Below are 13,112 nucleotides of genomic sequence, written 5' to 3' on the forward strand. Positions count from 1 at the left end.
TTCACTCTCAAAAAGGGACCACCATATTTTAGATGTAACCCCCAACACTGTCACTTTATATAATAAATGCTGTCATATATTTGAAGAATACACATCAACTAGAACAACAACATAATAACACCTATATTGTCTTTGGAGTCAGGAGGAGCTTTTTGTGGCACAGTGGTTACCTGTTAGGCTATTAACATCAAGGTCACTAGGACAGAATCATGAACCGCTCTGAGGGAGAAAGACAAGCCTTTCTACTCCCATAGAGAGCTACAATCTTGGAAACACAATGACAGCAGTTCCAACCTGTCCTGTAAAGTTGCTATGAGTCGGCATTGACTTGATGGCAGTGAACCAAACGGTGGATGGTTTGAACCCACCCGCGGTTCCAGGACAGGCTGCTGCTGTCAAGGTTACAGCTTGGAAACTTTCTCTGGCACATGCACTCTCCCATCAGGTCACTGTACATTGGAATTTTCTTTGTAGCAAGGGGCTTGGGATTGATTTGGACATGTAAGAAAGGGCTGTATGATGGATACAATTTCTCTTTGGATGAAAAATCGTCTAAGGGGGAAATCAGTGACTTACAAATTCATTAGTTTATCCCTTCATCCTTGACATAATTATAAACCATTTATGCTCTGCTTAGTAAATTCTCGGTCCTTTGAATACATCAGTGGACAAGACATAGTTTTGCCTGCAGGACATTTAGTTTTTAAAAGGATAGCTATGAGCCATGGGTTGAGACGGTCACTCCAGTTAGAAGGAGGATTCATGTGTTATGAGAGATAAGGGCACAGAGGTACCGTATATACTCGTGTACAAGTCAAGTTTTCAGGACAAAAACTGTGCTGAAAAACTGGGGTTTGGCTTATACATGGGTCAGTGGTACTCCAGCGAGGTGTAGCATCTTGCTGCCCACCCCCCTCAGGTAACAAGTTGAGTGCCCGTTATATTGCGGGTGATTGCCATTTCTCAGCTGTTCATTCATTCACAGAAGCACCCATAATGATTCACTTACGCTGGCAGCTGAACTGGTAAAGATGTGTCTGTGGCGGCGCTTCATATCTCCCCTCTGGTTTTTGTGTTAATTCACATCCTGCATCCCCTGCTTGTACAGACTACCCCACCTTCTCCGGGCTAACACGTCGTGTGGGGCGGGAGGGCATTACCATGAAAGTTCTTTTTCAAAGTCTTGTATTTTTTTTATCCTATTAGAAATGGATACTCTTGAACCAAAACAAAAACACCTGTCACATGAGGCTGGTTTGGTTTCAAAATGAAGGTTGTGTCAAGAGCAGAAGAAAGCAATAAGAGTATTGCAAGTAGGGAATTCTGTGTTGACGAAAAGTAAGTGAGAGAGTGGCAGAAAATGAAGGCTGACTTGGAACAGATTCCAAAAGCTAAAAAAGCTCGTCGTGGTTTAATGTCTTTTTATGGGGCTCTAGAGAGTGAATTGCATAAATGGGTTATGGAGTGTCATCAAAATGGTTACTGCCTAACATGCATGTGAATCCGCATACATGCTCTACAAATGGCTAAGGATGACAAATATAAAGCACCAGGTATTGAAAAATTTTGCTGCATCAGCAAGATGGCATACCCACTTCATGAATAGGTTTGACCTATGTTTGAGACAAAGAACAAAGATTTCCCAGAAATTGCCACAAGACCTTGAAGAAAAAATTATCTCATTCCAGTCATTTATTATAAAACAAATAAGGATTTATAATTATGAACTGGCAGATATTGGGAACATGGATGAAACTGCCATGACTTTTGATCTTCCAAGCAACAAAACTGTGGCAAGTTTAGGAAAAAAATCATTTTTCTCAAAACCACAGGAAGTGAAAAAAAAACACTTTACAGTTATTCTATCATGTTTGGCTAATGGAACTAAGCTGATTCCTGTCATTATTTTTTAAAAGAAAGACCTTGCCTAAAAAGATCAATTTCCCACCAAGAATTACTGTGTGTGCACATGTTAAAGGCTGGATGGGTGAAGACGGAACAAAAAAATGGCTGGAAGAAATTTGGAACCTTAAAGAAAAAGTCATCGTTACTTGTTTGGGATATGTTCAGAGCCCACCTATCGGATGACATAAAATAATTGGCCAAATCTAGTAAAGTTACTTTAGTCATTATTCTAGGTGGGCTTGCAGCCTCTGGATGTACTGCAGCCTCTAGATGTATCTTTGAATAAGCCTTTCAAAGACCGTGTACGAAGGATGTGGCATGAATGGATGTCATCTGGTCAAGCCCGACTAACAAAAGGAGGAAATCTCATGAAGCCTGACATAGAGTTAATAGCAAAGTGGGCTCGAGATGCATGGGAAGACATCCCAGAAGACATGGTGCGACATGCCTTCCAGAAATGTAGTATTAGTAATGCCATGGATGGCAGTGAAGACTGCACTTTGTATGAAAATGACAGCAGTGATGGCGATGATGGCGATCTCAGTGAGGACAGCGTCTGTGATGACCTCACACCAGCTGAAACTCTGCATTGGGATACGGATAGATGATGATGAGGAATCCAGTTTTGAAGGATTTTAATTCTTTACATTTTAGCTTGGTTGCTGATTGAGCTCAGGGAATAGTACTCTTAATGTATCATTGTTGATACCTTATTGTTTTTGTTGAACCTATTTTCCACATATTGTGCTGGTTTACTAATGTTAAATGACTTGTCCTTTTGTTTATGTTTTTTAATTTAAAATAAATATTTAAATACATTACCCCACTGATATCTCAATTTTTAGTAATTTTATTTTCATTTGTTTTGATTATTGAAACTCACCAATAGCGTCTAAATTTTCCACCCTAGGCTTATACTCGAGTCAATCAATTTTTCTGGTTTCCCAGGTAATAATTAGGTACCCTCGGCTTATACTCGGGTCGGCTCATATTCGAGTATATATGCTAAGTACATTGGAGAAATGTTAAAAAAGATTTAAGTATATATTAAATTAAAGAAATTGAATTTTATTATGTAAGTCTCGAAGGCCTACTAGAAATTAATGAATCACAGTTGATTTAGTAATTATTTTCAGGAAGATTATTTTGGTAATTTGAAGGAAGATTAGAATGAGAGCAAGTAATGGAACAAGAACTAGAGAGATTAGTGTTTCTATACACTACACCAGAATTGGCATAGTGTCAGAACATGTTCTTCCTTTTCACAGTCAAAATTCTTGGAAGATAATGATAATGCATTAAAGAGCCCTCTTCACTGAGATTGTTGACGTTAGGTACCAAGTTGATTAGGCCATGGTTCCCAGTTGTTAGGTCAATTACAAGTCTAGTTGCTGTTCTATAGTGTAATACAGTGTAAAGTTCCTTCCGTAGGTTGATGCATCTAATCAATTAATTGAAATAGGACAACCCGAGTGTATGCTCTCCCCCAGAATATAAATAGATATGCATTCTTCTTGTCACCTGACTTATGAATCGTGGGACACAAATCTGCAGGGCTCTTTTGCCTGACAAATGGATTTGAATTTGCCAGCCCCTCACAAGTTTATGAGTCAACCCCTAGAAGTAAATCAGTTGTTCTCACACGTGTTCTCTATCACTCACTTTGTGTGTGTATGCATGCATACATATGAATATCACTGAACATAAATATGTGCTTTCCTTCAAGAACCCTAAACACTCACTAAACTAAAAAAAATGGCTTCACATACCAGATAACCCACTACCCAAAATGGATGTGTCAGCCTCTTTATAACTTTGGGTCCAGGATTCAGTTATTATTCCGTGAATTTGTAAAGCCAGGAATCCAGAGGAAAAGGGAGGGAGGGTGAATTGTTCACAAAGCTAGGTCAGAGGTGGGATTCGGGGACTACCAGGTAGAAGAATGTTCCAAAATTTTACCTCTGAGCTTAAATGACAATAATATTCCACAAAATAATAAGAACAATATCCAGAACAGGGGCTGTGTTTAGACTCCTGAGGAAGTGTAATGCAGCCGTGACCCAGGTCTGACTCGTATCCATCATGTGTTCATTCTTCATTGACTTTCCTGTAAAATCCTCTTAGCAATCATACAACCACATTAGAAATGTTCATTCTTACTAGAATTTAATAATGTGCCTTCTATGTAGGTTAAAAATTTCTTACTTTATGACCATATGCACCCTAAGTCTATTGCTACTCTTAGACACTTTCTGAAATAAATTATTTATTTTTATACTGAAATTATTATTACAAGATTAATTTCTTATACTGTAAAGCCTTTCGATTTAAAAACATCATTTGGAATTCTTTCCAACTATACTCATGAATCATGGGCTTTGGCCATAGGCGCTATATATCTTTTGTACTAGTAACTTTTATTTTGTAATTAAGGTTCCTATAAATTAGCCTCTCTCAAGTTCCTTTTATTTAGCTTATCTGGTTCTTAGCCCCAACAATAGAAAAGGCTTTTAGGTAATGACTATATTGTTAATTTAAAGAAGAAAGGCAAGAAGATGTAATTGTATTTGTAAATGATAATCAAAACTGAATTGTGCAGAATGATGACCAAAAAGAATAGCTACATTTATCAAGTCTTCAAAGGAGACACCTTTATATTAGCAATAAATTCTGTTTTGGGGGAGAAAAAACTAGTTTTTGCTTTTTCTAGGTTACTACATAAACTCCAGTAGTCATGTGAGACAAGGAAAAGATAACCATTTAGCCTAAACATTAATTGATATCCAGTTGTAAGCTATTTGTTCAATTCCAGCTCACAGCAGCCCCATGGGGCAGAATACAACTGTCCCTAGGTTTCCTACGCTGTGATCTTTTGTCCCCTGGAGCCAGGGATGGGTTTGAAAAACCAACCTTTTGTATAGCAACCAAGTTCTCTAACCATCAGTTCAAATATTAGACAATGTTAGATAAAGAGTTGAATAAATTAAAAAGCCCTTTCCTTGGTTATAACAGGAGAAGGTTCCAAAAAGTGTGTGGAAAACATGGAATTTAAAGATAACAAAATGTTACCCAAAACTTTTTGAAGCCCCCCCCCTTACCCTGCCCCCCATATCTTACATACACCCAATGCAGTTAAATCCCTCCAACATGTAGTAACCATATAGGACAGAGTAGAACTCGTTGTTGTTGTTGTTGTTGCTCTGAAGCCTAATGAGGAAAAGCAGGCATTGGAACAGATCGTGTGTGAGGAACGTTATCAATGGACAGAGGGTAAATGCCTGCTTGATGGTCTAACATGTGACTTTATGGCATATACTTACTTGAATATGCTGCTTTCAGTACTGCTCCTTGCTGTTAAAAGAGGCTCGTGCCATTTTACTCATGACAGCATAATGATTCAACTCAGATGAATTGGACTCTTGTGCTGTATTCCATCAATGAATGACTATGTCACATCATTTCAAATTATCACTTGGGTCTCAGTATGTGTGTGTGTGTGTGAAGCAGCAGAGAGCATTTTTTGCTACAACTATGTAAGGTTACATTTATTTTTTAAAATCATTTTATTTGAGGCTCATACAATACTTCTCACAATCTATCCATCCATCCATCCATCCATCCATCCATCCATCCATCCATCCATCCATCCATTGTGTCCAGGACATTTGCACATTTGTTGCCATCATCAGTCTCAAAAATTTTGCTTTCTAGTTGAGCCCTTGGTGTCAGTTCCTCATTATTTCCCCTCTCTCCCCACTCCCCCTCCCTCATGAGCGCTTGATAATTTATAAATTATTACTCTGTCATATCTTACACTGCCCGATGTCTCCCTTCACCCACTTTTCTGTTGTCTGTCCTCCAGAGAGGAGGTTATATGTAGATCCTTGTAATCAGTTCTCCCTTTCTACCCCACCTTCTCTCCACCCTCCAGGTATTGCCACTCTCACCATTGGTCCTAAGGGGGGTTCATCTGTCCTGGATTCCCTGTGTTTTCAGTTCCTATCTGTACCAGTGTATATTCTCTGATCTAGCCAGATTTGTAAGGTAGAATTGGGATAATAATAGTGGTGGTCGGGGGGGGGGGGGTGCAGGGGAGGAGCGGAAGCATTTAAGAACTAGAGGAAAGTAGTATGTTTCATCATTGCTACACTGCACCTTGATGTGCTCATCTCCTGTAAGGCGATGTCTGGTTGCCCACAGATGGGCTTTGGGTCCCTAATCTGCCCTCCCCTTCATTCACAATGATATTTTTTTTCTTGATTTCTGATACCTGGTCCCTTCAATATCTCATGATCACACAGGTTGGTGTTTTTCTTCCATGAGGGCTTTGTTGCTTCTGAGCTAGATGGCTGCTTATTTATCTTCAAGCCTTTACGACCCTAGATGCTATATCTTTTGATAGCCAGGCACCATCAGTTTTCTTCACCACATTTGCTTATACACCCATTTGTCTTCAACAATCGTATTGGGAAGGTGAGCACACAATGTTAGGTGTTTTTCTTTTTTGATGCCTGAAAACTGATCCCTTTGACACCTCGTGATCACATACGCTAGTGTGCTGCTTCCACGTGGGTTTGGTTGCTTCTCTTATCTCATTCCATCCCAAACTTATTTCTTATTCCTCTCTACCATCCATGAGTATTATTGCCTCTTCCTTACATGCCTCACTACCAAAGCTTATAGTCTGCTTCAACTCTTGCCCATATCAAATAATATTTCTTCTTACAAGCTACCTCTGCAAGAGGCATTGTCTTCATTCTCTGAACTGCTAAATCACTTTGTAATTTTATACTCAAAATGACAACAACCACAATTTATTGTGTTGCCTACATCCCAATCAATGGTTGAAGACTTCTGTCGATTAATTTATTTAATTCTCTCAATTTTATGAAGCAGGCTTTATTATCCCTATTTTACACAGGAGGAAATCAAGAATTAGAGAAGCGTAAAAGATTTGCACAAAGTACCCAACTGTGAAGGGGAAGATCCAGGAGTCCCACCCAAAGCATTGGAGGAGCTTACACTATTAACCCATAATACATACTGCCCTTTAGTTTAATATTGATAGCACAATAGGTGCATTAATTTCTTCATTTATGTGATACTTAACAGTAAAGACTCTGTTATTTCTTTCATACATCCTTTATAAATGCCAGGATTTTAAAACACGCTAAATATTGGTTGGCTAGATGAATCAATATCAAGAGCGAAGTTTTTGTAGTGAAAAAAAAAACCCCAAAATGGTTTGTATCTTGAAATGTCTTCGACCCTAATTCAGTAAGGCATACTGAAAGCAACAACAAAGCACCATACAAAAGTAGGATGGCATTTACCGGTGAGCTTGAGGTACTTCATCTGATTGTCCTTGGTATGTGCCCCCAAGGCGCCTCCTAATCCAAGTGTCAGGACACTAGGAGGAAACATCAGCATCCTCACAGTGCCCCTGCTCAGCCTTCGCAGGTTGTATCAGTTCCCATGGCAATCTGGCTTATGGGTGATCATCCTCCTTTGTCTAGCACTCACTTCACTGAGAATGATGTCCTTCTTCACTGGGACTGGTCTCTTCTGTTAATATGTCCAAAGTACTTGAGACAAGTTCTTGACATACTTTCTTTTAAGGAGCATCCTGTCTATACTTTTCCCAATACCGATGAGTTCATCCTTCTGGGAGTCCGTGATGTGTTCAGTATTCTTTGCCAAAACCGCTATTGAAAGGCATTGATTCTTCTTCCGGCTTTCTTATTAGCTGCCCAGCCTTCTTAAGCATATAAGGTAATTGTCAACATCACAGCTTGGGCCAGGGCACTTTATTCCTGAAAGAGAAATCTTTGTTTTTTAAAAACATTAACAAGGCCTTTTGCAGTTTGGCTTAATGCAATAGGAAGGCTAGAAAAATATATTGTTCCAGTGCACATATGCATAGGTTAATTCCAAACAAAACATGCCCCAGCATGCCTCAGTGATTGACTGCAGAAAAATTCTCTCAAGAATCTACTTATCTTTGTCTCATAATGGCTTTCTAAAAAAGGACGCTGCTGTGCACTGTGGGACAAAACCATTTTTAGGTTGGGGCAGATACAAAGCTTTTAAAAAAAAAACGTTGAAGCTTTGCCACAATTTGGGGTAACACTACCCCATAGAAAACAATAATTTTGAATTAAATAAAGCTTTTTAAAAAAGATGGGAAGACCCTGAAAGATGAACCAAGAGAGAAAAGACTCCACTTCAACAAATGGAGAAAGTGAACCTAAAGTCCCTATACTTCAGTTACCATGGATGGGATAGCTACTCAAAGTGGGATTTCACGTGGGTCAGCAATTTCCATTTGAAGCACACATAATGGCCGTGGTCAAGTCTTGGCCTGATGAATACCAAAGGCATTGCTTGAAGCTAAACTAGTTCAAAGAGCTCATCTTTTTATCCATGGTCCAAGACACATTGAAGCTACTAAGATGATTCTAAGGAAGGAATTGTTATCAAGGAGGAGACTTGGATTTACAAATACAATTGAGAAAGCAATGTCTGATCATGACTGGGGCTTCCAGTTATATTCAAAGCAGAGAGGTCATCTAAAGGTCATGGTGAATGTTCTAGTGAGACTGCAAAGGGGGGAAGAAGTTCTCTATGGGGCATCTTATGAAGAAGTTTTATGGCAATTGAAAACTGCAGTGGTGATTTTGAAAACAGGGCAGGAAAGTAGCGCCGAGGAGTTCTTTCCTTCATGACAATGCACCTGCTGATCCATTGAGGACACCAGGGGGTGTGCTATGCGAATTTTGCTTGGCTATCTGACTCCATCTACTTAACAACCCCGATCTTTCCCCTTCAGCTACATTTTTGTCCCCAAATCTCAAATGCTGCTTAAAAGGAACACACTTTGAGTCCCTTGAGGATGTCACAAGTACCCCTTGGATGCAGAGTAAATCAGGGAAAGCAGGAGTCTTCAGAGAAGGCTTAGTGGGAGGGAAGCTCTGCCCTCTGGCATGGAGAGACCCACATGGAGGACATTGGTCTCCTTCCACAGGTTCAAATTCTAGCATTTCTGTGGAATAAAGTTTTCTGTGATTCTGTAACAATCCTTTTCATTCAATCCTCATAAATAGTGGAATTTCTGGACTCCTGCTACAGATACTGGTTTTGGGTACATGTGAAATAAACTCTTTAACAACTTTAAACTTTTCTCGGTTTATGTTGATTTTGCCCATTGGTCCAGTGGTGAAGATGTTTACTTTCTTTATGATGAGTTGTAATTCACACTGAAGTCTGTGTTTTTTCATCTTCATCAGTAAATGTTTCAAGTCCTCTTGACGTTCAGTAAACAGGGCTGCGTTACCTGCACATCACAGATCGTTAATCAATCTTGGTCGTGAATTCTTTTTCCTAGAATACTGTACTGGAATTGTGTTTTGATGTGCGGATTGAATGGCTTTGCAATCGGCTACACCTTGATGCATCCCTTGGACTCTTCACATGACTGCCTCTTGGTCTGTGAATGAATGCAAAGAGATGTTCTGAAATTCCCATTATTGTAACGTCATCGACAATTTGCTATGAACCATACAATCCAAGGCTTGTGTATAGTTAATAAAATGCAAGTAAACTTCTTTTAGGTATTTCTGCTTTCACCCAACATCCATCTGGCGTCAGTATTGATAACACATTTCCATTTCCTCCCTTGATTCTGGCTTGCGTTTCTGGCAGTTGCTTGCTGGTGTACTGCTGAACCTTGCTTTGAATTATCTTCAGCAGGTGGCAAAAACTCTATTGCTTCACAATTTCCACATTCCATTTAATCACCTTTCTTTGGAATGGGCATAAATATGTGTCACTTCCTGTCAGTTGGCTAGGTAACTGTCTTCCAAATTTCTTAGCAGAGGCAAGTGGCCACTTCCAGCATTGTGTCCATTAATATAACTATGTGCAATGTCGTCTTCATAGTCCTTGAAACTCAATGTGTGGCTAATGCATAAAAGGACAAGATATTTGTTCACTAGATTTGGAACACTCATAGATATGTGATTTGTTTCAGGTTATCAAAACATTTTTGTTTAAGCCCTTTGTGTGTTACGTGTGACAATTACCTTCTCAATCTGTGCTTTGTTTTATTTTGTCTGCAGGATGGCGTAGGGGTAGACGAGAAGCTGTCTTTAAGGAGAGTAGCGGTGGTGGAAGATTTCTTTGATATTATCTATTCAATGCATGTGGAAACAGGACCAAATGGAGAACAAATTAGAAAACATGCTGGACAAAAGAGAACTTACAAAGCAGTAAGTGAAAACATCTCACATTTTGAAATTTGGTATTATGTATGCTTTACATAGCTTAAGAAAGTGTATCATCTATCTTCTGTCTTCAACAATAATTAGACCATATCATAGTCATACCAACATTTGAACTATAATTATTACTAACTCGATTGTGGACTGAAGTTCACTGAGTGTACTGTGGACAATTTAAATCTGCTTCAAGCATTTCTTACTATTTTCTATATAATTGGTAGTTATATACACATACATATTTATATATACAATTGGTAGTCCCTGTCTAATACCCACAGACAGGAAGGTATATTTGTTACATATTGAAGGTATAATAAAGTATGTATGGTAGTCCGGAATGTATAAGTTGGTACTACCACTACCATCTTAATATTCCCTTTCCTTCAAATTACAGTGACAGGTTGAGTATTTGGCACTTCATGTTTATGATCATTTAGATAAGGGCACTTTATGTGCTTTTATAAGTGACCTTATACTAAAGGTCTTTGTTCTGAAAGATGTGCATTTTCTTAAGTTTTCAGAATGCACTATTAAAAGTTGTGTGTTACTTTTATAGGTCGAATGGACTGAAATGTTTACAAATGAAAATATATAACGCTTTTCTCATAAATTTTATGGAGCAGATTTTATGACCTGTTAGTAATATATATCTGTGTGTAAAAAGAATGGAGTTCCATATTATTTATAAAATTTTAAATTATATTTACAGTTTGATCTAGACAGTTCTACTATTTTTATTTGATTAAATGCTTATGAAATCATCTTAATAGGAAATGAAACAGTAAATTAAGATTTTCTGATACAAGCAAAGGTCCATCAGAACTAATTATGAGTCGAGAGTAATAGCCTTTTTGAGAATTCTTACTGAACTTAGCTTTTGGCTACCTTTATATTAATTGTTTTTAGCTATATTGATACACAATATCAGTCTGGATCCATTTTTTTTTCAGATACAGAAAAATGTGTGAAATGCTCAAAGTTTCAAATACAGGTACATATGTTTGAAAATTAGCTACTGAGCATAAGAAATAGCTTCTTTTCCATAACTATTTTTTGCTATACTGCTAGGGTCATATTGAATCTTTATAGCTGCATAATAACCCTTAATACATGTATTTCTCTCTCTTCTCTCTGGTTTTGTTTCTTGGCTGTTTCCAAATTGCATGGTTGGTGGGCAGGCACTATTGTAAGTTTCCTTACATAATTCTGCCACATAAACTTTCTTTTGACTTATACATCTTAGGAGGCATTTGTTCCATTACTAATGATAATGACCTAGCTTCTTGAGATATTTTTATATAGACTAATATTACTGAACATATTCATTTGCCTGTACCCTTAGCTAGGGTTTCGTATCTGGACCATAATAATAAAAACAGCTGTATATTTGCCTACTAATATCACTAATTGCGTATGCTGATAATAATACAATTTTATGAAATGGCTTCCTGAAATCGGTAGGAGTTTGTAAGGTAGGAATATAGTATAAGTTTAATTATATGTAAAGGAACAATTGTTTTCAGATGAAACATTGAATACAAAAATTCAATTGTTTGTAATGAAAACCATTGTCCAACAAATGACTTCACTATCAGTAGACATAAGAGAGCCAAGCCTGACTAGGTACCTAAAACAATTTAAAATAATTTAATCTTAGAATTATCTTGTCTTAACTTCAAACCAAACCAAACTCACTGTCATCGAGCCAATTTTGACTCATAGTGAATCCGTAGGCCAATGTAGAATTGCCCTTGTGGGTTTTTCCAAGACGCTTAATTCTCCCCAGAAGTACGAAGTCTCATCTTTCTCCAGTGAAGTAGCTGGTTGGTTTGAACTGCTGACCTTGCAGTTAGCAGCCCAACACATCACCCAGTGTGCCATGCCACCAGGACACCAGCAACAATGGGCCCCAGCATAGGAACTCTTTTGAGGATGGTGTAATGCCCGGCAGTGTTTTGTTCCATTGTACAGAGCCGTTATGGAGCAGAATTGGCAACGGTTTTAGAAATCTTGGAAAAAGCTCCTATTAGGAACTTTTCATGACAGTGGGGACATGAGACAACAACAGAGACCCACTCTCTCTCTCTTTTCTTAACTGAAAGGCAGATAATGTGATCCATTGCTGTTACACACGCTAACCATTTCCCATAGATCGGTGAAAATGTTTCCAATATACCGTATCATTTTGCATTAACACTGAGTTTCGCCACAATGCATTTTGGCATAGGTGTATCGACCTAGAAAATACAAACAATATCAGAAACTTTACCCTTTTCTTTTGAGATCCTTCCCCTTTCCCAAGTCTGCTATTTTATTTCTACATATGAAATGTTCTCACCTTTCCCCAACATTAAGAAGGATCCCTGCCCTGCTCCCACCTTGCTTATCTTTCAGCCCTTTGGTATATTTCCTTTGAATCCTGATTCGGAAACTTCCATTTTAAGGAGTAATAATCCATTGTAGAACAAAAGGACTGCTGCAACGTCATCAGAACTGTGCACTTGAATCTACAATGAATTTAAGTGTGATGCTGAAAATTGATACAAATGTTCAGTTAATGGGGCATAAAACGAAATGCAGTTCTAAACGGAATGGCTTTGTGCTATTAGGGTCCCAGACTGTGGGGTCAGAATTTAACGCTCTATACTAATACTCTAATGTATAATCATTGATAGAATTAGCTAGATACCTATTACAATCATTATGGTTCCCATGAAACTGAAGGATTTTGGTTCATACTTCTACCACCTGAGCTTGTAGCGCATGCATGACTCAGTTTACTGACCTGTTTTCTCCCTTATTTCTCCATAACCCCGACACTGTTCTTACACGACTACTCACCAAAGTCTGTCATACTGTCTGAACAATACTACCCATAGCGTTAGTGCTCATTTTGGCTTACTTTGCCTTTTTTTTTTTTTTTTGCAA

General features: G+C 38.3%; 1 protein-coding gene across 4 annotated transcripts in view; it reads left to right on the plus strand.

Annotated features, from left to right (window-relative positions):
* Window positions 1-13,112, plus strand: part of NOL4 (nucleolar protein 4) — a 418,254-nt gene that overhangs the window by 83,288 nt on the left and 321,854 nt on the right. For 3 of the 4 annotated variants that reach the window (XM_075532842.1, XM_075532844.1, XM_075532845.1), the window contains exon 2: window positions 10,023-10,172. In XM_075532842.1, coding sequence (XP_075388957.1) covers window positions 10,023-10,172 — 150 coding nt within the window. Of the gene's footprint in view, window positions 1-10,022; window positions 10,173-11,112; window positions 11,176-13,112 lie in introns of all 4 variants that reach the window. The other variant, XM_075532843.1, reaches the window with a different exon arrangement.

This window comes from Tenrec ecaudatus, chromosome 15 (genome assembly GCF_050624435.1).
Source record: "Tenrec ecaudatus isolate mTenEca1 chromosome 15, mTenEca1.hap1, whole genome shotgun sequence".
NCBI classification, from domain to species: domain Eukaryota; kingdom Metazoa; phylum Chordata; class Mammalia; order Afrosoricida; family Tenrecidae; genus Tenrec; species Tenrec ecaudatus.